The 27,026-nt window shown below is 40.2% G+C and overlaps 1 protein-coding gene across 1 annotated transcript; it reads right to left on the bottom strand.

The window, feature by feature from the left end:
• Positions 1–2,268: 2,268 nt before the first annotated feature.
• Positions 2,269–10,463, bottom strand: igf3 (insulin-like growth factor 3). Its single transcript, XM_088330991.1, has 4 exons — positions 10,345–10,463; positions 10,099–10,219; positions 5,135–5,328; positions 2,269–3,988 (listed from the first exon to the last, which is right to left on the bottom strand). Exons 1-4 carry the CDS (start codon positions 10,378–10,380, stop codon positions 3,827–3,829), a joined length of 513 nt encoding a protein of 170 aa, XP_088187117.1. The 5' UTR covers positions 10,381–10,463; the 3' UTR covers positions 2,269–3,826.
• Between the last annotated feature and the right edge of the window lie 16,563 nt (positions 10,464–27,026).

Raw genomic sequence — 27,026 nt, forward strand, 5'->3', positions numbered from 1 at the left:
CTTTTTTATCACAGCTGTTAGCTGCCCCAAGGCCTGCCGTGTGGGCTTTGTAATTTGATTAAAATTTAAATTTAAATTTAAACCTTGGGCGGCAGTGGCCCAGGAGGTAGAGCGCTTGTCTCGGGATCAAGAGATCGCAGTTCGAATCCCGGCTCCTCCGTGTTACATGTCGAAGTGTCCTTGGGTAAGACACTGAACCCCTAATACCCCCAATAAGCAGGTTAGCGCCTTACATGGCTGCACGGCCGCTATTGGGAAATGTGAAGCACACTGTAAAGCACTTTGGGAAGTCTTGACTTAAACTTATTTTGAGCACGTGTGTCTGTTTCCGTGTGTTGTGAGGTGAACCAGTACATCTTTATCTACAGGACTTTAGTTAAAGCCCTCCCAAGGAGAACATCCGAGCCCTTAAAGTCTCTTTATAGCAGTTTTTTCCACCTTTTTTCAGCCAAGGCTTACTTTTTTCATAAAGAAACTTTGAGGCACCAATCCGTCAAACATGTTTAAAAATAAATTACCGGCACTAGTTTCATGTTTTGTTTGTTTTTAAAGCTTCAATTATCATGTTGCCTTAATTGACAGTATAAAGTTGTTCTGCTCATTTGTGGCAACCATAGCTCTGGTGGTAATACAGGGTATTCATTTTTTTTTAAACTTTATTTTGAACCGTTTACGCTGTATTTCGGTCTTGCTTTTCTAGAAAAGTAGCAAAAATAATGCCATAAATTCCGGACTATAGAGCGCACCTGATTACAAGCCGCACCCACCACATTTTAAGGGGATAACCGCTTTTGTACTTAAACAAGCCGCACCTGTATACAAGCCGCATGCGCCCACATCAAAACATGTAACACAATCACAAAATTAACCCAAACTCTACTTTGCGTCCCGCGTTTTTAGCTGAACATAAGGTACACAGTTCAAAAAAACCACAGCTGGCAAAATGAACGGAAAATGATACCGGTAGTTAAAATTTGATGCAGACCTGCAGAGTCCGGGTCTCGTTAAAAGTAATCCAAGGAAAAAAAGTGTATATTTCCAAAGGTAAGGGTGGGAAAAATATATATCCACTATTATCTGCCGTGTCCACAAACACTCACCTTTACCGGTCCCCACTTCCCGTCATCCCCGGCGTTTGTTACGCCCCTTCTTTTTAATTAGTCAGTGCAAGACTTATCAGAATAAGTGTCCAAAATAAATACAAATAAATACATTACAAAAATACACAGTTGCAAATACATATTATACATGGTTACACATATTTACAAAGAAAGACGGTACACCGAGAGAGTTTTCAAAGCTTTAATGTTTATTATTATAACTTTCATCCCAAACCGTGCCTGTGAAGGGTAGCAAAACGCTACTAACAACACGCTCGGAATACAGTTAGCGGGTCTGTTAAAAAAAAAAAACATACCGTATATGTAGAAACCACGGTAAACCGTTCTCAGCTTCCTCCCTATAATTTCGTCATCAAACATATCCTCCTTTAGTATGGGAAAGAGACTTTGTCATGTAGACTTCGACCTACGCTCCCTTATTCAAAAACACGCTAGCAACACGCTCGCAAAGTTTACGTGCAGTAGCTCTGTTTCCTTCTTTATCGGACTGCTCGATTGCCTTAAGCTGCATCATGTGCCTTGAACTCGTGCGCCGCTAGAAAAATGACATAAATTGGCCGCATCACTGAATAAGCCGCAGGGTTGAACGTTTGGGAAAAAAGTAGCGGCTTATAGTCCGGAATTTACTGTACTTAAAATGAGCAAAAATGATCAACTAGTCGAACAAAATAACTTTTTACTTCTTTCCAATTTTTTGGGCACCAAAAATGTATTTTTTTTGTGTAATTAAGTGTAATTTGAACACTCTGATTCGGCTTTTTATTTTTATTTTTTTATTTGTTTAACTTTGAGTGTTTGTATGACTAAAGTCTTGATTGTGAGCTTCAAACACAGATTAGAAGATGACTATTATATAATATCTCTGCTTTCGGGAAAATTTAAATCCTACTGAGTCTTTCGTTGAGATGGCCTTCCTAACAGTAGGGAAGGGACTAGATAACTCGAGTACCGTTATAAAAGGATCATCTGTGTACCGTGTCAACGAGACTCCGCGTCAAAACATAAGGTCATGTTGTGGTAAACAACTTATTGTTATGAATTGCCGGCAAAGTAGAAACTAAATAACCGGGCAAGCCTGAAAATTGCTCTAAACGAAATTTCCAAATCAGGGTGTTTAAAATGTGTTGATAGGAAATACCACAGTGCATTATATCATCATCATGTTTTTATTCTCAACAATTATGGGAATAAATAGTTCTTTTAACATTTTAGTTACACAGAGATGAAATGTTCGATAAGGTCCACAAAGTAGAGAGAAACAGCCTCTACACACAAATGAAATAAGATAAAACAGTTTAAGATAATGTACAAATTATACAATGTTAGCAAAGTGCATGTGTCGAAAATAAACAAGACATGTTTGGAAAAACACTCATAAATGTACTATAAATAAACAGTAAAAGCTTTGAATTAACAAACGAAATGGACAACTCATTAACGAAGTGTGGATGCAAAATCGGCTCAGAAATTATGTATTTATATATTGATATTATCGGGTCAAGTTGATATTCCAAAATCAGAAAATGTCTTCATCCTGTCTTTAATGCAGTGCACTCATCCTGTACCATGTGTAGCCCTTTCCAGCCTCGTTGAGGTGTACAATTTCCTCTCTGGTGTCTTTGGACAGCTCTTTGGTCTTCGCCATGTTACAAGTTAAAGTCTTACTGATTGTACGGGGTTGACAGGTGTCTTTATGCAGCTAAGGAACTCAAACAGTTCTAATTCAGGAAGATAGACAGAGTGCAGGTGGACTTCTAATGGGCGGATTAACAGGTCTTTCAGGGTCAAAATTCTAGATGATACACAGGTGTTGCTACTGAATAACACAAATAAAAAAATCATGGATTGTGATTTTTGGATTTTTCTTTTTAGTTTATCTCTCTCACAGTGGACATGAAAATGTCAAACCCCTCCATTATTTCTAAGTGAGAGAAATAGCAAAATAACAGGGTGTTCAACCACTTATTTTCTTCACTTTAATTACTATGAACTTAAATAAAGTACTGAAAATATCACAGAAAAAACAGCATTTCCAATTGTACAGGGATGTAATACTCCAGAATTTCTGTTCTTAGGTGGGCCGGATAGGTAAAATGATTTCAACTCAAAATGTTTAGCCTTGTTTTTCAGTAAAGTATTTTGCTTTATAATTCAAATATCTTTAGTAGCCTACCCTATATATTACAATCATCGATGACAAAAAATGGGCAAAAAACTATTTTCATGGTTATTTTCACTCTTGAACCAACTCACCAAACTACACAAAATCAAGGCAGAGCCTTTAAAACCTTATTTTGACCTTAATTCTCATACTGGTTGGAAATAAATAAAAAAATAAATACAAAATAAAAGTTTTAACAATGCGTTGGCAAGAAGATTAGACTACATCAGATGAAACTACTACTAGGATGGGCCCACAAAAGCTAAGAGTATATCCTTTACTGCTCACTAGCGGCCAGAGGCAGCATTTGGTTTGCATTCCTTTAAAAAAATCAATTTCTGTTTTTGACATACTCAAAAATTTATGGCAGGCCGGATTAAATCATCCAACAGGCCGGCCGGCCCTGTGTTTGACATGCCTGTTATAGTACAAAACATTCATGCGTGACATCAAACACCAGTTGGTGAGAGTCAGGCCAGTCCTGAGAGGAGGGTCCGTGCATCTGGGTTCACTCCAATAGTGAGGCAAAACCACTGGAGGAGGGTCAGCTGCTTAAAAATTTTGGCCCCGTGGCGGAGCGGCCCCTTGCATGGTACTTTTGCGAAGACGTCTTCATTCTTTTCCTATAAAGTTCCCTCTTCGGACTGCCGGGCGGCCCCAGGTGCTGTAAAAGTCTTTTCTGAAATACTTCTTGGAACTGATAAGCCTGCAAGACAAGGATAAGCAGAAACAAAATGTTTCAAGGACAGAGTAGGCAGAAGCTTCTGGCATCAGATGACCTTGGTCCTTAGTTTGACCTGAGCTGATCTGACGGCTTGCCACTAACTTGTTATGGTTCATTGCCAGTATTATTTGTTGCATGCGTCTATTTACATTCCTTTATCTGGTAAATGATTACTTTTCATCAACATGATAATTTCAGCATGCGGACGTCATCATGATGTGTTTTGCTCACCTGTTAGTAGCAGGTTTAAGATAATTAAGTTGTTGCCACACGATTAAAGTCCAAAGTGCTTAGCTAGTAGAAATGAAATGAAATAAAATGACCTGCATTTATATAGCGCTTTTCAAGTCAAGACTTCCCAAAGCGCTTTACAGTGTGCTTCACATTTCCCAATACCGGCCGTGCAGCCATGTAAGGCCCTAACATGCTTATTGGGGGCATTAGGGGTTCAGTGTCTTACCCAAGGACACTTCAACATGTAACACGGAGGAGCCGGGATTCGAACTGCGATCTCTTAATCCCAAGACGAGCGCTCTACGTCCTGAGCCACTGCCGCCCCAAGTAGGTCATTTATATTTTTTAAACATATGAAATCATCATACCTCTGAAAGATAACATAAACCTGATTGAATATATGTACATATTAAAATAGCACACAACAATAGCTCATTGCAGGTTCGAGAGTGTTTTCAAGGTGTTGTGGAATGCTCTCAAAAACTAAGATAAAATGCGACAGAAACAAAAAGAAAATAAATCCAAACAGCTTGCCAACATCATTTTTGCCGTTCCATGTTTTCCGTTACTCCCCAAGCCTGCACAAAATTTAGTCGTTTTATTCATATTTAGTTTCTTTTGTCTTTTATTAGCATATTTGGTATTGGAGTAATCCAAAAGTAATTGAAAGTAATCCAGTTAAAGTAATCCTACCCAACCCTGCGAATACATATGCACGCACGAGTAATGGGAAAATGAAAGGACTACCGGGTAAACCTTAATCGGGTTATTGTGCGCTTTTACACTTCATTACCTAATGGGAAAACTGGAAATAGGCAATTCCCATTTAGATTATTACCCGCGTGTAAACGTACACTCTCTTATTTAGCTAGCGTGTTTTTACGCAGCTCTTACCACATGTGTCTGTTTTGTGGAGAGTACTTCTGTGCTCGTGCTTGTACTGGGCCAGGCTGTGGTCTGCTCTTGCTTCTTTGCCTTAGCGCAGTACTTCTCCAGATGTTGCAAGTCACAACCGCTGGACCGGCAGCATTTGTCCACGATTCCCCTCCCTCTGGGACGAGAACCGTATCCAGACCATGAACCTTTACCTGTCGATAAAGAACAGAGGCGATCCGTCAGGGTTACGCTTTCAAGCCAACAGAACTTTCAGGGACTGAGAAACGCGAGAATTATGTTTGGGTTCATAGCATATGCTGCCTCGCCAACACGCTCTTCTATGCGACAGCTTTTTGGGGAGGCAGCGTCAAGAAGAAGGATGCCTCTCGTCTCAATAAACTGGCTAGGAAAGCGAGCTCTGTTGTGGGCAAAGAGCTGGACAGCCTAACAACAGTAGCTGAGAGACGGGCACTGGAAAAGCTGCGGTCAATCATGGACAATCCATCGCATCCACTACACAGCATTATCTCCAGACAGAAGAGCAGTTTCAGCGACAGACTGCTGTCACTGTCTTGTACTACGGACAGACTGAAGAGATCTTTTCTTCCTCATGCCATGAGGCTCTTTAACTCTACCCGGCAGAGTAAAAGCCCACAGTAAACCACACCACCTACATTGCATATTACCGTACTTTTATTGCAGTGTGTATTTTATGTAGCACTATTTAAATACTCTATACAACAAGCTACAGTGGGCATTTGCACGTCACACTGGGTATTTGTATATTGTATTGTTTTGCTTTATCATTGTATTGTTCTCAGCTCAGGGATGCTGCTGGAAATGTGAATTTCCCTTCGGGGATGAATAAAGTATCTATCGATCTATCTATCTATATGAACGTGTGTTTTATTTTAAATACTAGCAGGTTGCGAAATGTGTATTTATTTTACGTAACACAAGCATAATGGCCCGGCATTGCCAGGCTTAGCGTTGCCGGGCTCTGCGTTGCTGGGCATTCTACTTTATGAAGGTTGTCGGGGACATGGTTTGTTGCAAAATTGCCAGGGAGCCACTAGGAAGTGCCAAAGAGCAGTATGACCTCATGCAGCTCCAGAGCCGCTAATGCACGACAGTAGATGTTTATCGATTTAGTTGGTTTTAATTGGGGGTGCCTTGACTCAAAACCTAGCTAAAAACAGTTCCAGAGGTCTAAGGTAGTACCTTGTAAATTTCCATGAAAATCTGTTCTGCCGTTTAGTAGCATGTAAGCCACATATGAACACGCACGCAAATAAGATTTATATAATAGTCTAGATGAGGCTCACCAAGAGGAAGCTGGCATGAATGGCCACCATCTCGCTGCTGGGCAAAAAAACAAAAGGAAAATTCTGCGGTTTGGTCACTCCGTAGTTTTTTATCTTTTTTGTGCCTTTTAGCACTTGTTTTTGGTTGCTCAACACAATTCATCTCGTGGTCACATATTGCACGGCGTCCCTTAAGTCGTTTGCCTTTTATATGAGTAAAATTATAATTATTCAAAAGGCGGCTGGGTGGTTAGCGCGTTGCGGAGGTTCAGGGTTCAAGTCCAGTTACAGTTTGCATGTTCTCCCTGTGCCTGCATGTCAGTCCAAATTTCCCCTAGGTGTGAATGAGCGAGAGAGTTGTCTGTCTCTGTGAGCCCTGCGACTGGCTGGCAACCAGTTCAGGGTGTCCCCTGCCCACTGCACGAGGATGGCTGGGATGGGCTCCAGCACCCCCGCGACCTTACTGAGGATAAGTGGTGCATATAATGGATGGATGGATAATTATTCAAATAAATAGAAAGAAAAGTATAACATATTCAAAAAATGATGTTTACAATGGGGCAGCACGGCGGTGCAGTGGTTATTGAGTGTGCGGCACAGTTCTAAGGTCTTGGGAACCTCCTGTGTGGGTTCAAGTCCAGCTACCGGACTTCCTGTGCAGAGTTTGTATGTTCTCCCCGTGCTTGCGTGGGTTTCCTCCGGGCATTCCACATTCCAAAGACATGCATTTCAGGTGGATTGGCCGGTCCAAATTGTCCCTAAGTGTGAATGAGCGAGCGAGTTGTCTGTCCCTGTGTGCCCTGCGATTGTCTGGCAACCAGTTCAGGGTGTCCTCTGCCCACTGAAAACATTTGGGATGGGCTCCACCACCCCCGCGACCCTATTGAGGATAAGCGGTGCAGATGATGAATGGATGGATGGAAATTTTTAATGGACAAAATGAACAAACGCTTGTAAAACTAGAGAGATTTACCTAGAAAGAGGATTATTTTAACCGCATTTCTATGTCTTTACTTATTGTTGTGGGGATTGTTGTGTTAGCCAACAGCTTTTTATATCTCCCCCCCCCAAACCCCCCCGGTGTACTTTTCATAAAAACAAAGTTTCCCTCCGATAGCAAGTGCAGTATCACACAATGTGGCACTGTGCACCGGTGGGTACACTCAAAAAATTCGAGTAGCGTTTTGATAGCAGATGGAGTCAGTGACCTTGGTCAGAACAGGACAAAGGGAATCGGGTAAAAGGGCCTGCACGTTTCCAGTGTGCACGTTTTTTCGATTTCTGAGCGAGATGAAAATAAATGTATTATATAATTGCGCCTTGCAACTTCCTGTAAACTGTCAACAAATTCAACGTTCGAAATGTGCACGGATATCAATTCATTAATTCAATTCGTGGGACTGGAGTCGTCCAATTTCACAGCATATCCCATGTTGTAACAATGACAATAAAGGCATATTCTATTCTATTCTATTCTATTAAAGCAGGGGTGTCAAACTCGTTTAAGCTGGGGGCCACAAATGCTATAAAAAAATCTCACCGGGGCCGGACTAGTAAGTTTAAGAGAAAGAGAGAGGAAAAAAAAAGAGAGGGAAAGAAAGGGAGGGAAAGAGATGTTGAGAGAGATGAGGGAATTGTTTTATTTTATTTTTTCATCCAGCGAATTTCATCATATTTAAGCCTATGCTAGTTTTATATAATTTTTTAGGGTGCTTGGGTTGAATTTGGGGGTACTTGAGCAACCCCCAAAACGGGCTGGTTACGCCCATGTGGAAAACCATGAGAAAATATCGCTTTATCTATCTGATTGGAATATATTTGTTAGCTTTGTAGTAGCTTCAATTACGTTTACCAGACTCTGACGATATGTTTTAGTTCCGCTCTTGGTTTGTGGCTTAATCTTTGATTTGGCCCTTCCATGCATTTAACTTGGACACCACGAGTGTAGTGCTGAAAACGAATGCTACAAAGCACAAGGAAAAAGAGAAACTACGGGGACTCAAAGTGACGAAACAGCACAATTTTTATACTCATTTTTTCCCTCGCCTTTCACAATATTTTTCTGTTTTTTGGGGGTACCCGTAGCGGCAAGATGGCGGACAATCAAGCCAACTCCTGCTAAGTGAAACTCGTTATGTAAAATAAACACACACTTCTTGACCTAAGCTTTTTTTTTTAAATACCACTTTTGTATGATAGTTTATGTGTTTTTGAGTTATGATCTAGCGAACCCCCTTTCAACAGGGGGCGCTGAGCAGTCACCAAACCTGCAGCCCATTAGGGAGTTTGTATAAATAGACCATGCTGACAATGGTATTAGTCCGATCGGTGCACTTCAAGCGGTTCTTGACTGTTAAAGTTTCCGCTCCTTGTCACTTATGCCGTGCCATCAAAAGACGACCATTATTCCAGCCGTGAGTTGTCTGGACTGTGTTTTTATTCTTGCGACCCGCCCCAATATTAACAGTAATAATCATAATGATAGCACTAATAATAATTCAAAGCAATTATAATGTTGATGAAAATACTAAGCATCAATCCACTGAGTAATCATGAAACCACAAGGGATCTAAATGTCAGAGGAAAAGGCACTTGATTTGATCTCATCATCGCACTCTTTTACTGACTTACCACGCTGTGCGTTATTTTTGTCTGAACTCTTTCCCATTATGCTTCATTATGACCGTAATATAAAATCGCAAAACCTCGTGGTGTATACCGAGCACCCAAACGTTGCCTATTTTATTGGGTAAAAAAGAACTCCGTTACACGAATAATTTCAGTAAAAGCAAAAAATATGGCAACCGATTCATTCTCTGCAGCCGGCCCGGTGGTTGCTGACCACCTATATATGACCAGGGTTGGGTAGGGTTACTTTAACTTGATTACTTTCAATTACTTTTGGAGTACTCCAATACCAAATATGCTTATAAAAGACAAAAGAAGGGCAGCACGGCAGCGCAGTGGTTAGCGCTTGTGCGGCACAGTTCATGTCATGGGAACCTGTCGTGGGTTCAAATCCAGCTCCAGACTTCCTGTGCGGAGTTTGTATGTTCTCCCCGTGCTTGCGTGGGTTTCCTCCGGGCACTCCGGTTTCCTCCCACGTTCCAAAAACATGCATTTCAGGTGAATTGGCCGGTCCAAATTGTCCCTAGGTGTGAATGAGCGAATGAGTTGTCTGTCCCTGTGTGCCCTGCGATTGGCTGGCAACCAGTTCAGGGTGTCCCCTGCCCACTGCCCGGAGATGGCTGGGATGGGCTCCAGCCCCCCCCGCGACCCTAATGAGGATAAGCGGTACGGCCAATTAGATGAGATGAGAAGACAAAAGAAACTAAATATGAATAAAATTACTTAATTTTGTGCAGGCTTGGGGAGTAACGGAATACATGGAACGGTAAAAATGATGTTGGCAAGCTGATTTATTTTCATTTTGTTTCTGTCGCATTTTATGCTAGTTTTGCCGGAGATCAAAGAGATCAAAGCCAGGAGAGAAAGCTTACCACGTGTTGTGAGTCACAATTTTATTCATATTTAATTTATTTAGTCTTTTATTAGCATTTTTGGTATTGGAGTAACCCAAAAGTAATTGAAAGTAATCAAGTTAAGGTAACCCTAACCAACCCTGTATATGACATTAGTTCTTTGGAAAATGAATCAACTCAAACCGTGGACACGCACCTAAGTAGATTCCTCGATCGCCACAAACAAAGAGGAGGTCACTGAGGAGTTCGGAGCCGCAACGGAGCTTGGCCGCCCCCTGGCACAGAGGCCAGCCGAGGAGGCACAACATCCACAGAACCTGAGGCCAAAATAAAACCAGTTGTCGCTTGAGTGGGAATCGAACCGGTGCTATGGATCAGCAACATCCAATTCAGGTACACAAGTTAAAAACGCCGCGATCTCAGATCATAAAAAAGCCGTTACCTTGAATGGCAAAGAAAGACCTGGTGGGGAGCTCATCCTGCTAGTGCGAAGGGACTCCAGCACACCTTGGGTATTATAGTCTGAGAGTAGGAGGACGGAGTACAGCAATGGCCTCCCTCCACCCCTTTGCCCATTTGTTTTTGAATCTCCTTCTCATATCAGACAATTCAACATTCTGTCACAGGGACTGGAGTTGTTCCAAGATGTTCCTCTCTATCAGGCCAGCAGAAAGATACGGTGAAAGCAAAAAGTTGAAAATTCTTGAGCTGTTGTGGAGTTGTTTCGATAGTATGAGTTTTGTATTTTAATCCAATTGTACATGTTTCACCGTAGTCGACTTCACAAAAACCCTACACCTTGATTCTGAGCTTGACTTTGGAATCTTTAGCGTAGTGTTCCTCAGTGTTTTTTGAGCTAATTGTATTGTATTTTGTATTTATTTATTCAGCCAGTATATACCATAAACATGATATATATCGGCGCCGGGTTTTTAGACCCAACTTGCTGTTTTGGGAGTCATTAGGTGACCAAACCCCCGAATTCCAACCCTTAATGCCGAGCGCCAAGCAGGGAGGCAATGAGTACCAATGTTGTAAGTCTTAGGTATGACTCAGCCGAGGCTAGAACCACCGACCTCCCAGTCTCGGAGCGGCCGCCCTACCATCTAGGCTACCGAGCTGGTTAAGGTACATTTTTTTCTTCATTTAAACAATTTTGTGGCGCACTGTTCCTCAAAAATGTTTTGAATTCCCAGCACAATTTTTTTGATTTGGTTGATTTTTTTATTAGGTATTTTTTTTAACTTTTTATTTCTCACACACGACAGAGGGTTGGGTTAACCATCATACAGCAACACGAACCACAAAATATATACAATTGACATTCCCATAAATAACACAAAAAAAAAAAACAACAGCAAAAAGGTCGGGAGACCAGAACAGACCAGGAAACCAGAGAGCATTCGTTACAGTTCTTTATTTAAGATAGCATTCAGGGCTTGCGGGAGACGTGATGGCTGTCAGACGTCAGCAGCGGAGCCGGAAAGAAGGCTTCGGATCGGGTGGCCAATCGTAGGGCGGAAGACAAGCAGGTCGAGTTTACCGGGGATGGAGAGAAGATCGTAGCTTGGGACGGAAGCAGGTCGGGTCGGAGGCAGGCAGAAACAGGTAAACAGAGTTCTAGGCGAAACGGGCAATCAGGAGAGTCACACAGAGTTACAATCGTAATACTCTAACGAAGACGTCTGGGCGCATCGCGCTACAGAACGAAGCGTCAGCCAATCAGAAGCCGCCCACATGATTGCTCCAGGTGACCAGAGTTAGCAATCATGACAAAAAATGTTAATAAAAGAAATAAAATAAAAGGTGAGGTGTTTAGACATCAAGTAAAAATTGTGTGATAAGCCTTCATCTTTTCTCGAATTGATCCAGTTTCAGTTGAAGTCTCGCAGTGATTTTTTCCATAATGTACATTTCCTTTAATTTGTCTCTCAATTGTTTTATGTCAGGAGGTTGCGGTTTCAGCCAGGAAACTGTGATCATTTTCTTTGCTACCAGAAACATAACCCTTAGTACATATTTATGTTGACCAGACAATAACTCTTCTGGCAAAATTCCTAAAACATAGGTCACTGGGTCCAACCGCAACTCCCAACCAATAATTAATTTGATCTTTGTCTGAATACTTCTCCAGAAATGTATTATTATAGGGCAATTCCAGAAAATATGTGTGAAATCTCCGACCCTTCCACAGTTACGCCAACATAGATTGGATGCATTTTTATATTTTGAAGTGATAGAGAGTAGATAGAATAGAAATATGAAAAAAATTATGACTCACAACACGTGGAAAGCTTTCTCTCCTGGCTTTGATCTCTTTGATCTCCAGCAAAACTAACATAAAATGCGACAGAAACAGAATGAAAATAAATCCAAACAGCTTGCCAACATCATTTTTGCCGTTCCATGTGTTCCGTTACTCCCCAAGCCTACACAAAATTTAGTCATTTTATTCATATTTAGTTTCTTTTGTCTTTAATTAGCATATTTGGTATTGGAGTAATCCAAAAGTAATTGAAAGTAATCAAGTTAAAGTAACCTTACCCAACCCTGTAGAGAGTGTATAGAAGTATCGCATTTTTACTTTCCATTAAAACTCCCTCCATGTCGGACTGCTGGTTATTTTGTGTCCCTCTTTCAAAGTTTTCTACCAGTCGTTGTCTTTTATCACTCCATTAGCTTCTTGTTCCCATATTTCCTTAACCTCCATCTCATCATGACTGAGATCCATTTGCAGAGCTTTATACAATTTTGAGATAACCCCCTTTATTAATTGACCTTTTTGAGTATGATATCAATAATTCCTCAACTTTAATTGGCTCCTTACATATTTCCCTCATTCATCATGTTTCTGGAGGTAATGCCTGAGTTGCTGTTGATGTTTTTTAAAGTTTGAATTACGTTGCCTAAATAAGCCGTGTAAACATTCTTATGAATCAACTCAATAAATCAATCAACTTCAACTTTATTGTTAAATATGCTCGATACATAATATACAGCACAGATGAAATTGCTTCCTCTTCTCTGCCTGCAGATATGTCAAGTCAAATCATGTTTATTTGTGTTGCCCTTAATCACAAGGAGTCTCGAAGGGCTGTGCAGACCACGGATTATTGCAAACTGTAGACTACGCCATCCCCTGATATAAAACCTACATGAGGGCAAGGAAAAACTCAAAAACCCCAACATGAGGAAAATGAGTGCAATATGATGTAGCAACATACAATGGAAAAGGCACAATACAAATAACAAATAACCTATAGCAGCAGGTTTTCTTTTGTCTTTTTTAAAAATTAAGTGATAAAAATATATATTGGTTTCACATACAAAAATCTTCAAAGTATAACCACAATCTAAGTGGAACAGTTTTGCATTCATTTGTCAGAAGGCATAGAGGTGGGCGGGGGTAGGGCAGCTGGAGAGTTCAGAGAACTGACAGCCTAATAGAAGCTGTCCTTAGGTCTGTTGGTTGTTGTTCTAAGAGACTGCAGTCGTTTCCCTGACGGCAGCAGGTTGAAGAGGCTCTGAGATGGGTGGATGGCTGGATTCACCTGCAATCCTGGTGTTCTCTGCGGGTGATGCTGGAGTTGTAAATATGGAAAGCTGGACTTTATGGACAATTATACATGCTTAAGCCTTGGTTGCTGTCATGCACTTTCTGGGCAAATCTTACCTAAGTTTTTCTTATTGATGTTCAATATTTTTTTGTGTATTGTGACCCAACGCAACATCTATGACAGCCTGGTTATCCTGGAAGGGGGATTACCAGTTGTGAGGCCCCTTCTCAAGGTTTCTTATTTTCTTCATGTTGAGGTTTGTGAGTTTTTCCCTTGCCCGCATGTTGGTGTAAGATCAGGGGATGGTGTCATTGTAACCTAAGCATAGTGGGGGTCGGGACCCTTGCTCTCCTGAATTTGCGGGTAAAATACAGGTGTTGATGGGCTATTTTGGCCAGGTATGTAATGTTATAGCTCCAGGACAGGTTCTTGCTGATTTGCACACCAAGGAACTTGATACTGCTCACCCTCTCCACCGCAGCACCATTGAGAATGAGTGGGGGATGCTCTGTGTGCACTCTCCTGAAATCGACAACAATCTCATTGGTCTGCTCCACATTTAGGTGGATATTGTTTTCTTTACACCACTGACCCAGCCTGCTTACTTATCTCCTGTAGGTTGTCTCATCACCATTGTTGATGAGACCCACCACAAACGTGTCGTCCACAAACTTAATGAAAATGTTGGAGCTAGATGTTGAGGTGCAGTCGTGGGCCAGAAGAGTAAAGAGGAAGGGGCTCATCACGCAACCCTGGGGAGGCCCCCACCTTCATTATAATGATGATGGAGGTGTTGCTGCCGACCCCGACTGCCTGTGGTCTCCCTGCGAGGAAGTCGAGCAGCCAATTTACACAGGGAGGTGTTGAGTCCTGGCCGATTGAATTTGTGGATGAGCTGCTGGGGGATTATAGTATTAAACAGTGATTATACTATTAAATTGCCTGTTTATCCTAATAATAATTTTCTTTTTTGACTTTTCAGTCTGGGGCAGCACGGCGGCGCAGTGGTTAGCGCCTCAGTAGCCTAGATGGTAAGGCGCCCGCTTTGAGACTGGGAGGTCGGTGGTTCGCGCCCCGGCCGAGTCATTCCTAAGACTTAAAAAGTGGTCGGCGGCGCCCTCTGTTGGCTGCGGCTGCATCGGCTCGCTACAACGGGTCAGGTGCAATCGACATTTCGTTCTGTGTACATTGTTACACAGAATGACAATACAAGGAAATTATTATTATTATTATTATTATTGTGCGGCACAGTTCATGTCATGGGAACCTGTCGTGGGTTCAAATCCAGCTCCAGACTTCCTGTGCGGAGTTTGTATGTTCTCCCCGTGCTTGTGTGGGTTTCCTCCGGGCACTCCGGTTTCCTCCCACGTTCCAAAAACATGCATTTCAGGTGAATTGGCCGGTCCAAATTGTCCCTAGGTGTGAATGAGCGAATGAGTTGTCTGTCCCTGTGTGCCCTGCGATTGGCTGGCAACCAGTTCAGCTGACCCACTGCCCGGAGATGGCTGGGATGGGCTCCAGCCCCCCCGCAACCCTAATGAGGATAAGCTGTACGGCTGATGAGATGAGATGAGACTTTTCAGTCTTTGTTAGGTTTTATACTGGAGTGCCGTGTCTAAATTCGTCCCATACAATGTCTCATAATGGTCATATTGACAATAATATTCTATTCTATTCTTTTGTACAGTTACTTGTTTGATCACTGGAAGCAAGCAAAAATACTGCACAAAATACCCTGAGTAGACCAGTGCTAGCTTAGCAGCCAGGCTGGCAATTTGGCTGTTGTAATATGCTGTTGTTGGAACGTAGCTCATAATCATGTGTGTTATCAATCTTTAAAAGAATCTAAAACATTCCAAGGAAAACTTGATGATGAGATCTATATTGGTGTTTTTAATAAATAAAGAGAAAATAGTTCATTTGAATTAAAACACTATGCCAGTTCCTTTTGTGGATTTGGAGAAAAGGACAGGTTGATATTTGAGACGATCCAAAAATCTTACTTAGAAAACTTTACAATTCGAGGTTTGCATGTAAATTTAAATTGACCCCATTTGTATACTAAATTCACACTTTTATAAATAAATGTGCTTACTGGCAAAATATTGAAGACCAAGGGACTGCAGAAGGCCAGGTACTCACCCATAAAACAGCATAATAATAATAATAAATAATGTATAATCTATTTTAGAGCAGAGATAACACACACATCAGGACTGATGATCAAAGGGGCAAAGCCCATTATTCTGACTCAAATGAGGCAGGAGATGTTGAGGAAAATGAACGAGTCTCATTTAGGCATTGTAAAATGCAGCGAGCCAGAGAAATTCTGTAATGGCCAAACATGACTTCACAAATAGAGAATCTGGTGTCTCGTTGTGCTACCTACCAGGAGAACTAGAAAAGTAACCAAAAAGAACCATTGATTTCCCCCCTACTTCCAGAAAGACCATGGCAAAAAGTGGGCACTGACCTCTTTCATTATGGAGGATCGTGTGAATTTCCCTTAGGGGATGAATAAAGTATCTATCTATCTATCTATCTATCTATCTATCTTAATCCCCTTTGTGTGGATTATTTCTCCAGATTCCCTGAAATAATCAAAGTGAAAAACACCACCACTAGCAGTGTGATGGTAACACTCTGGAAATGGCATTTGTGACATTTTCATTTCTGATAACGGACCGCAATATGCTAATGCCGAGTTCAAAGACTGCCAACCAGTGGGAGTTCAGATATCTCACTTCCAGTCCTGGGGATGCCCAATCCAATGGACAAGCAGAGAGGACAATACAAGCAGTAAAACGTTTGTAGGAGAAGGGGCGGCAGTGTCTCAGGAGGTAGAGCGCTCGTCTCGGGATCAAGAGATCGCAGTTCGAATCCCGGCTCCTCTGTGTTACATGTTGAAGTGTCCCTGGGTAAGACACTGAACCCCTAATGCCCCCAATAAGCAGGTTAGCGTCTTACATGGCTACACGGCCGCTATTGGGAAATGTGAAGCACACTGAAAAGCCCTTTGGGAAGTCTTGACTTGAAAAGCGCTATATAAATACAGATCATTTCATTTCAAGAAAGCAGAGAATGGTTTTGGGGACCCCTACGTTTCACTTTTGGAATATCGCAATACACCACTGGAGAAGTTAGGACTGTCACCAGCCCAGCTGCTAATGGGAAGGGGGCTAAAAGGAAAACTGTCATGATTACTGATTCGGGGCACCTTCGGCTGCCCCGGTGGCGCCTTCGGCTGCCCCGGTGGCGCCAACGGCCCTGGTCGCTGTTTGGCTCCTTGCCACTTTTTAAACCCCCTGGCTCCCTGTTACCGGCGTCCGATCGTTGCGAACTGTTGCCTTCAGCCCAGTAAGCATTTTCGTCCGACTTTGTTTTTGCCCTGCTTTTTCCTGCCTGATATTTGTTACCGACCCATTTCCGGACCTGACTTTGTCGGTTCTGCCTGCCTGTTACCTGACCTGTTTTTCCCTGTTACCTGCTTGCCTCCTGCTACCGACCTCTCTTACGAACTCGACACCGCCTTTGATCTCCAGCCCCGGCCAACGACTTGCTATTCCCGCCTGTCTCCGATCTTCCTCGTTTGTGCCACTTCCGCGTCATCGCCACCTGCAATCCGTGTTCGTCGATCCGTGGATCGTGGAAGCAAGCCCTTCTCTCCCTCTTTTATCGATAAAAACTGAGAAAACCAGCGCTATGTTCCTGGTTTGTGACAGAAAACCACCGACATCGACAACACTGCTTACACCAAAAGGATTGTAACAAGTGCACAGCCAGCTTAGAGAAAAGCAACAAAAACGAGAACTGTACTTTGACCGTCAAACAAAAATCTTGCCTGACTTGCGAAAAGGAGACATGGTCAGAATGCAAATAGGAGAGACCTGGAGGCCAGCTGTAGTCCTGCACCAACATAAGCAGCCAAGTTCTTTTGTTGTCCGTCCGGCTGATGGGACACAGTTCAGGAGGGACAGAAAACATTTACACACTACAAGTGAGGAGACCTTTCCTCACCCTAAGGATTTGGACATGGAAACGGACATCGACTCAGAGACACAAGACTGTGACACAAGTGTGAGAAATGAAAATGAAATATTAGCAGGTTTACCAGAGCACACAGTAGTTGTAGACCACTCCCAAATACCTGGTGAGCATTCTGAACAACCTTATTATACAAGGTCGGGTAGACAGAGTAAACCAACTATCAGATATGGATATCGACTGAAAAAAAGGACAATTAACTTATGTTTCATAAAGCGATACTCATTTGCACTAAATAGGAACTATTGCCTGTTATATTTCTTGTGGACATATTGATGATTATAGGGAAATGTGAAGAAAAAAATAATAAAAAGGGGGATGTCATATATTTGTAAATGATATATGTGTCAATTTTTTTGTGTCCTTTTAAACACATGTGAAGAAAATTACTAGAACCGCTTTCTTCCATCTTTGCAACATTGCTAAAATTCGTCCTATACTGTCTCAGTCGGATGCGGAGATCATAAATTATGCATTTGTTACCTCCCGTCTCGATTACTGTAATGCACTACTCTCCGGTCTCCCGAAGTCCAGAATCAAGAGTCTTCAGCTGGTACAAAATGCTGCAGCGAGGCTTTTAACTAGGACAACAAAGTCTGATCACATCACGCCGATTTTGGCTAACCTGCATTGCCTCCCTGTTAGCCTAAGATGTGATTTCAAGGTTCTCTTAGTATTATACAAAATCATACATGGACTTGCTCCCTCATATCTTTCCGATCTGATTTTCCCCTATGTTCCTGTCCGAAGCCTTCGTTCTGAGAGCGCCAGTCTTCTGGTGATCCCAAGAGCCAAAAAGTGTTCCGCTGGTTCGAGAGCGTTCTCCATCCGGGCACTGTTGCTGTGGAATGCTCTTACCCCTGAGATCCAATCTGCAACCTCAGTGGAAATGTTTAAATCTAAGCTTAAAACACACCTCTACTCTATAGCATATGAATAATCTATTCTTTTCGTGGACAATATCTCTGTATTATTTGTGATTGCAACATCCTTTGCTCTCTGGTGATCCTGAAAGGTGGATACCACATGTGCGGTCCCCTGTCAAGGTTTCTCCATTTTTCTCATGTTGAGGTTTTTGAGTTTTTCCTTGCCCTCATGTTGGTTCCAGATCAGGGGATGCTGTAATAGCCTGAAAAATAGTCTGTGTAATAACCTGTGCTGCCCTTTGAGACTCTTTGTGATTAAGGGCTATACAAATAAAAATGACTTGACTTGTGTATCAAGCACTGTCACGTGAATGTACCTTACAGGCAGCTGTACCTGTAAGTATAAAAGAAAGTGTTGCAAGGCCTGTCAGGGGAGGCAGACTAACACGGCCTGTAGACGCTACCCTGCCAAATAAATACAAGACAAAGCCATACTCCTCATTTAGATATCACACCTTCAAGTATAAGAACCTTCCTAGGGATTATTTATCTGATTATTACATTTTGATTATTTCACAATTCAATAGTAACACGCTATGGGATTTTCATGAGGGGCAGCACAATAAAGGAAAAAAAATGCATGAACCAGATTTAAAGCAAAACTATTAGTGTTGAATAATGCTTCTAACATCCCCTTGATTAAAAAACAAAACATTAAGTTCATCCATTCCACATCATCTGACTTTATCAGACACCCATTATCCAACTGTAGATTGGGTCTACCCTTTCCAGACTCCACAGACTGTAAACTCCATGCCTAGATGACCTTTATACAGACACAGGATGATTACGGTACGTTTAATTTGCTTGCTCTGCAAGCAACTTTCACCACCATGTGGATTATTTTGGTACTTCGTCCTTTTCCAAATTTAAATCAAATCAAACTATATTTGTAAAGCACTTCTTTAGAAACTGAAATCCAACTCAAAGGGCTGTATAAAAGCATTCCATGTACAATAACAGAACGTCAAAGACACAAAATAAACACGCACAGACCAATGAATATTTTTGAATAATATTCCAATCAATGTTTTTTTTTTTTTTTACTGAATAAAAATTGTTTGTATCACAAAGAGGCGCTAAATATTACACACTGTTCTTTTTCCTATCTTCCTATTTTATAATCTTTTGTGCTAGGACCTACTCATTTAAACTCATATGCCCGTCCGTGCCCAGGGTTGGCTAGGGTTACTTTAACTGGATTACTTTCGATTACTTTTGGATTACTCCAATACCAAATATGCTAATAAAAGACAAAAGAAACTAAATATGAATAAAAATTACTAAATTTTGTGAAGGCCTGGGGAGTAACGGAATACATGGATTGGCAAAAATGATGTTGGCAAGCTGTTTGGATTTATTTTCATTTTGTTTCTGTCGCATTTTATGTTCGTTTTGCCGGAGATCAAAGAGATCAAAGCCAGGAGAGAAAGCTTACCACGCGTTGTGAGTCATCATTTTAGTCATATTTAGTTTCTTTTGTCTTTTATTAGCATATTTGGTATTGGAGTTATCCAAAAGTAATTGAAAGTAATCCAGTTAAAGTAACCCTACCCAACCCTATCCGTGCCAAAGTTGAGTAACAGTGGGAACGAAATTACCGTAATTTCACGGCCATAAGGCGCACATAAAAGTCCAGGATTTTCTTCAAATCTTGCAGCGGCCTATTGTGCAGTGCATCTGGTGCCTCATGCCCCCTGATATAGTGGGGGTGCAATTGCACTTTATTCTTGAAAAAAAAAAAAAAATCTCTGAGGTCACAAGGACCCCTCTTGAGAGAGGCTTGGGCCCATTGGAAGGACATGCCCCACTTTTTGAGAAACACTGCTTTCATATCATTGACATTATTTTCAAAGTACAGAGAGGATAACAAGGGTCTGAATAATATTTGGGGATCAGAACTATTATATAAAAATTTGGTTTAAGAGAATAATTAACCTTGTTTTTCTTCTTCATATTGTGATATATAATACTCTAACGGTTATAACTATTATTATAGTCATTATTATTGGTGTCGGGATGATATTAGTTATTAGTAGTTTCATACATTTAATAAATGGGTAAAACGAACAATTAATCTCTTATTATTCTTATTCTAACTATTGTGTGTCATTTTTATCATTATTATTATCATCGGTATGCAAATGATAGTGAGCAGAAGCCTTATACATTCAACATATGGGTCAAGCTAATAATTAAGCTTGTTTTTATTATGGTAAATGGTCTGCATTTATATCGCGCTTTTAAAGTCAATGAAGACCTCCCAAAGTTTTACAATGTGCTTCACACTTACCCATTCACACACACACACACACACACACTCACACACCAATAGTGGCCATGCAGCCATGCAAGGCGCCTACCTGCTTATCGGGGGCATTAGGGATTCAGTGTCTTGCCCAAGGACACTTCGACATATAAAGCTATTATCATGACCATCATTAATATCATTATCATCTATGTGATTTTTTTTTGTTGAATGTTCTTTTTGTTATAATATTGCTGTCACCATTATATTATGAAATTTCTGTACAATCTAGACCTATATTTATAAACAAAACAATGAGGTGAAAAAAATATGTTGGTGATGATGGCGGAAACTAAACAAAAACTAAATAAACAGAGATACAATCACATAAAGTTAACTTAATAAGAACACAAAACAGACGTACTGTACTGCACAACTCATAGTTAGGGCAGACAAGTGGTAGCTTTGATGCCTGAGACATCTGGCTCAGGCTCCCATGTTTTGCTTTTTAATGCACAGATCAGGACACTAAGCAATGGGTAATCCTGCTGCCTGGGGCGGCCCCCCCTCTACCAGCAGGTTCAAAGATTCTTTGTATGATCGACAACGCACGCCACAAAACAGTCAGTTGTCATAATGATCACCAATGAGAATTATTATTAAAATATATACACTACACATATATATATATATTATATATATAGTACACTGAAAATGTACGGAGACAGCAATAATGACAATGCCGATGAAAATCGTGATGGTGATAATGAAGTAACTGTGTATCCAAAATCCAAATAATAGCAGTACAAAGCGACTAACCAGAATATATTTTTTATTTTTACATACCAGAGAAGTTACCAGCAGGTGCAGTAGATTCTCAGGAAACAAACAAGATCGAGCATTCATAATAGGCACGCTCCCAAGGCTGTGCAATTGGGCAACTCGTTCAAAAGGGTGTGTTCAAAAAAATAGCAGTGTCTGCTGTTGACTGTACAATCTCAAAACTATTTTGTATTTCCAAAATTAAAGGTAGGATTAAACAATCCCAATATTTAGTTGCATGACCAGTTTTTTTTCTGTAACTACTTCACATCTGTGTGGCATAGAGTCAACAAACGTGTGTCACCATTCAGTTATTTCACTCCATGATTGCTTATCATTCCACAATTCATTTACATTTCTCGGTTTTGCCTCACAAACAGCATTTTTGATATCACCCCACAAATTCTCAATTGGATGATTTCTGGGGATTGGGCTGGCCACTTCATAACATTAATTTTATTGGTTTGGAAGATTTTGCATGTCTACTGGTGTGTTTGAGGTCATTGCAATTTCACGGGCATGTCCCCTTCAGCATAAGGCAACATAACCTCTTCAAGTATCTTGACATTCACAAACTGATCCATGATCCCTGGCATGCGATAAATGGGCCCAATACCAGAGTAGGAGAAACATGCCCAGATCATGATACTTGCACCACCATGCTTCACTGTCTTCAATGTGTACTGAGGTTTGAATCCAGAGTTTGGGAGTCATCTCACACAGTCTGTGGCCCCTGGACCCTAAAAGGATAATTTTACTTTAATCAGTCCACAAAATGTTCCTCCATTTTGACGTGTTCCTTGGCGAATTGTAACCTCTTCTGCACATGCCTTTTTTCTAACAATTTGGACTTTGCGTGGGGTTCTTGAAAATCAATTTTCTTCACACAGACCTTTTAACTGTCAAAGCACTTACAGGTAACAGCAGACTGAGTTTGATCGTCCTGGAGGTGATCAAAACTTTCGTTTTAATTTTTTACAAATCAAACGTTTGCTTTATTCCAATTTCGAAATCTTCGTTCGGTTTGGAAATTTCGGTTTGTTTGGCAATTTGCATTCTCGGCAGCCAATGAGAAGCCTGCATCGAATAACTTCGTACTTTCCCGAGCGTTATAAGGTCGCGCATTTGCATATCATTTTCCAAAGTAGACGCACAGAGAACACAAGAAAAATGGATAAGTGGGTAGTAATCAAGCCAAAACCTCAGCCCCAGAAGAAATATTCGAAAGAAGCTAACAAAATTTATGACGTTACAAAACGTAAACGTACATCAAAAGCATCGTGGAAAGAGGAGTTCATGTGGCTTGTAGCAGACGACGCAATGCAAGCATTGCATGAATGAAGATGAGTAAATACAGGTACATACTGATGGTAGATGGAAAATGCGGTCATATTCATGCAATGAATGTTACAAACGGATTTATAACAAACTTAATTTTAAAGTGTTGTTCTGTTATACATTCTGATTATCAATCCTTAATACTTTGCAACAATGTTTTTTTTTACGATTAGACGTCTAATTGTTTTTCAAGTTGTGAAAAATGGGACAGGCAACTTTTCAGAGTCGTCTGCTCTGCTGTCCGGTAACTTTGTCACGAGTTTCAGACACTGCTTTAAGACACAATTATTAGGGAAGTCAAAAGGGTAGGATTAAATAAACATGCATCTTCCTATTCCTTTCCGATTATATTACGTTAATATCGTTATTTGACTTGTTTCGCTTGATTCATTCAAATCCTTACTTTGTGTGCGACAAACTTCATGTAGTGGTATGCAATGTTCCATGTAATTTTCCACGGGTCTGAGCGTTCACACAAAGTCGGTGAGCAACGCTCGAAACAACAGTGAGCAACAGCAACCCCAAGTGTGGCAACTAAATCATTATCAAACATGTCCAAAACTTGACATCAAGGTAGAGTTTGCGGAGTTTCCGGCAATGTAAAATTATTTTTCACTTTTGAATGAATTTACTCATGTATTATTGCAAAGGTTGTACGGCCTACAAACGTCGTTTGTTCTTACAATTCTTTCACAAGATATCCATTTCTTTTTTTTTCCTGGTATCTTTTGTCGCATAATACTAACATTTTTGGTGGCTTGCACGATACACAACTGTATTTAATCACATTTTTGGTGGAAGTACAATGTTGGCAACAAGATTGACTTGGTATAATCAGAAATTATTTGAATGCAACACAAACATTTTCTTCTTTTTACCTTTTTTTCCCCAATTTTTAAAAAATTCCTTTAAAAAAATCTCATTGAGTTTATTTTTTCCTAGCTGTTACTTTTTTCATTTTGTTCTCTACTTTTTTCTTAGTTTGTTACTTTTCTTTTTTTTTTTCCCCTGAAATTTTCCTTCTTTTTTCTCTTCATTTTGTTTCATTTTTTTCTCAGCTTTTAACTACTTTTTCATTTTGGTACTTTTTCTTTTTTGTTCTATCCCCCCCTTCCTTTAAGTCATTTTGTGCACAATTTTACATAATATTTGGTCGTGTAGGGATTAAAGAAGCAAAAACAACCTGAAGAGCCGTTTGGGACCCAAAAGAGCCAGTTCTTTTTAGTGAGCCGAGCCAAAAAAGCCGGTTCTCGAAAAAATCTACTGACTTTACTCAACTTCGTTCTACATCGACCTTCACTTCCAAATACTGCATTTAGAACACAACGTCAGGGAAACCCTTGTATTTTTACCTTCATGCACTAACTTTGACTTAATTCGCTTCTTAATTAGCAATTTCGAGCCCTGATTTTTGTGAGCTGGCTAGATTTTATTGTGCGCGGAAAAGCTCCGGGTAGTGCTCAATTGCGCACACACGCAGCTTAGATGGAACATTGCGCTGGATAGATTTTCTTGAGCGCTGAGAATGTGCGGGCAGTCCGCAATTGCGCAGTTTAGAGGGAACATTGGTGGTATGTGTACTTAGTATCAGAATAGAATGGTAACTAGTTGTACTACAAAATTCATACTTTCAACACTATCCGTTTTGATTATGTCAAACAAAGTTGTGTTAAAGCACACGCTGATCTCCTCATTTCAAATCTCTCCTTTATTAATGTCTCACTCGATAAAGTTCATCAGTTAGCCATCGAGATTATCATATGAAACATATTTATTCAGTGTTTAAGCTGTTTGGTATAATTTTACATCGTACATATGTAAATTCAAAATATTCTGGATGTAAAGTTCGGGAAAAACAGAGATGAATGAAACTAATATTAGAAGGTAACATTCATTTTCAATTAACATTTGAAGGTGATAACTATGAACCCCAGCCATGAATAACACAAATCCAAACTAAAGCAGGCAAAAGGTACAGCATATCATTTTTTTTCAAGACCATCTGTTTTATAAAACTATAGCTTTAGGTACTAAACCATATTTTTTTATTCTTGCTTTGTTTAAAAATATACAAAATTGTCTCAATAGGTTTATGTCTATTCTGCTTTTTTCTTTTGAACATCAATTCAAAATTGACAATTCGGTAAGTCACTTTTTCATAACGCAGCAATGACTGTAAAATCAATACTGTAGTACAATAATAATCAGCAAAAATACAAAAAAAAACACACCCGTGCAACAATGCATTTTGCAGTGTAACTTATAATTTGCAGTTTGTAACCTGAAAACTTCAAATCATAAGGCCCACCTGTAATCAAAAAATGCCATACATTCGGGATTTCTCTACAAATCCTTTGAAACATTGCAAACCTTTTATGATTTTGATATTTCTGGTTATGGCTTGCAGCCTACTGTTATAATTTTTCTTGACATTAAAATATTTTGAGATGGGATATTTGTGTTTCTTTCCATCAGTGTTCTTATGGTCAATCCGATAAATGGAAGGCAATGGATGTTAACAACAGTGTTATAACAATAAATATGTAAACAGGCTCACAAATTTCTAATTCAAATGATTAAACTAAATGGAAGACAATATAAGTTTAAATTTCAACGGGGACATAAGATAAAGTATGCAAAAACATGACAAAGTGCAAAATATTTCACTTAAACATTTGGGCAACAAAGCAAATGAAAACGGGATAAACTCAGAAATGGGCAAATTATCTGATAGGCGATAAAATGACAGTATGTATGATTAGACCACTAGATATCAATGTAGTGTCATGCACCCGAAAATGAAAGCTAAAAATTACAAGAAGAATACAAACTGCAGCGACTAAAAGTCACCAAACCACACAATTTTTTTCATATTTTTATGCCAAACCTTTAGCGAGGTTTTTGGGAGTACCTGTTGCAGGAAGATGGCAGACAGTTATTTATTAAAACCACGACTATTTAAGAAAGACTATGCTCATATGATGGTTTACGAGTTTTTGCTTGTGATCTAAAGCAGGGGTCTCCAACATGGTGCCCAAGGTGCCCCCTAGGGACTGTTGAGGGGCCCACAGACCAGTTCTGAAAACAGCTCACCAGTGTTGGGTCATTGTGATTTTTTTAGTAAAATTATTATTATTTTTTTTTAAATTGGGATCAAGAGGTCGCAGGTTCAATTCCCGGCTCCTCGATGTTACATGTCGAAATGTCCTTGGGCAAGACACTGAATCCCTAATGCCCCCAATAAGCAGGTAGGCGCCTTGCATGGCTTACTCCCTATTGGTGTGTGAGTGTGTGCGTGAATGGGTAAGTTTGAAGCACATAGTAAAGCGCTTTGGGAAGTCTTCATTGACTTGATAAGCGCTATATAAATGCAGACCATTTACCATTTATTGGTTGACTGAGTCTATTTAACTCTTGTTTTAAAATGTAGCCTGGTAATAACAGAGTAATACCATGATGAATTGTTATTTTAGAAATCCAAATAAATTCCAGTTCAGAGGCTTCATGGACAAGAGCCTCTATTCAAGTATTAATAATTATTTTAGGAAATTAACAAGACAATAGAAAATTTTGATGCATTAAACAAATATATTTATTTATCAATTTTTTATTGGACAGGAAATAAAACAAAACTAAATTCAAATTTATTGGTTTTATATAGCGAATGAGCAAAAAATGGGAATTTTTTTGGCTAGCTGACTACCTTTTTCGCTATTTGGTAAATTATCTTGCTCGCTTTTTACATTTCTTTGCATGCATCTAGCTAACGTTTGATCTTTTTACGATGGTTATCAAGCTAATGTTTGGTCTGCTTCAAGCTAGCCTTTTTTTAAATAAAGATTCTATCTGGCTATTTAGTTGGCTTTTTACTTTTAGCTAGCTATCCAGTTACCTTTTAGGTTTTACCTGTAGGTTTTAGATCAGGGGATGGTGTAATACTAGTTTGTGGTTTGCAATAATCTGTGGTCTGTGCAGCCCTTTGAGACTCTTCGTGATTAAGGGCTATACAAATAAACAGGACTTGACTAGATAACCATCAAGCTACTTTTTAGCTATTTAGCAAACCATCTAGCTAAGTTAAGTCAAGTCATTTTTATTTGTATAGGCCTTAATCACAAAAAGTCTCAAAGGGCTGCACAAGTTGCTATTTTATAATATTGTTTCATCAAACCCGGGGCTGTTTGCGCCA

Source organism: Urocampus carinirostris, chromosome 3 (assembly GCF_059441175.1).
Source record: "Urocampus carinirostris isolate Australia breed hairy pipefish chromosome 3, RoL_Ucar_1.0, whole genome shotgun sequence".
In the NCBI taxonomy this organism is placed as follows: domain Eukaryota; kingdom Metazoa; phylum Chordata; class Actinopteri; order Syngnathiformes; family Syngnathidae; genus Urocampus; species Urocampus carinirostris.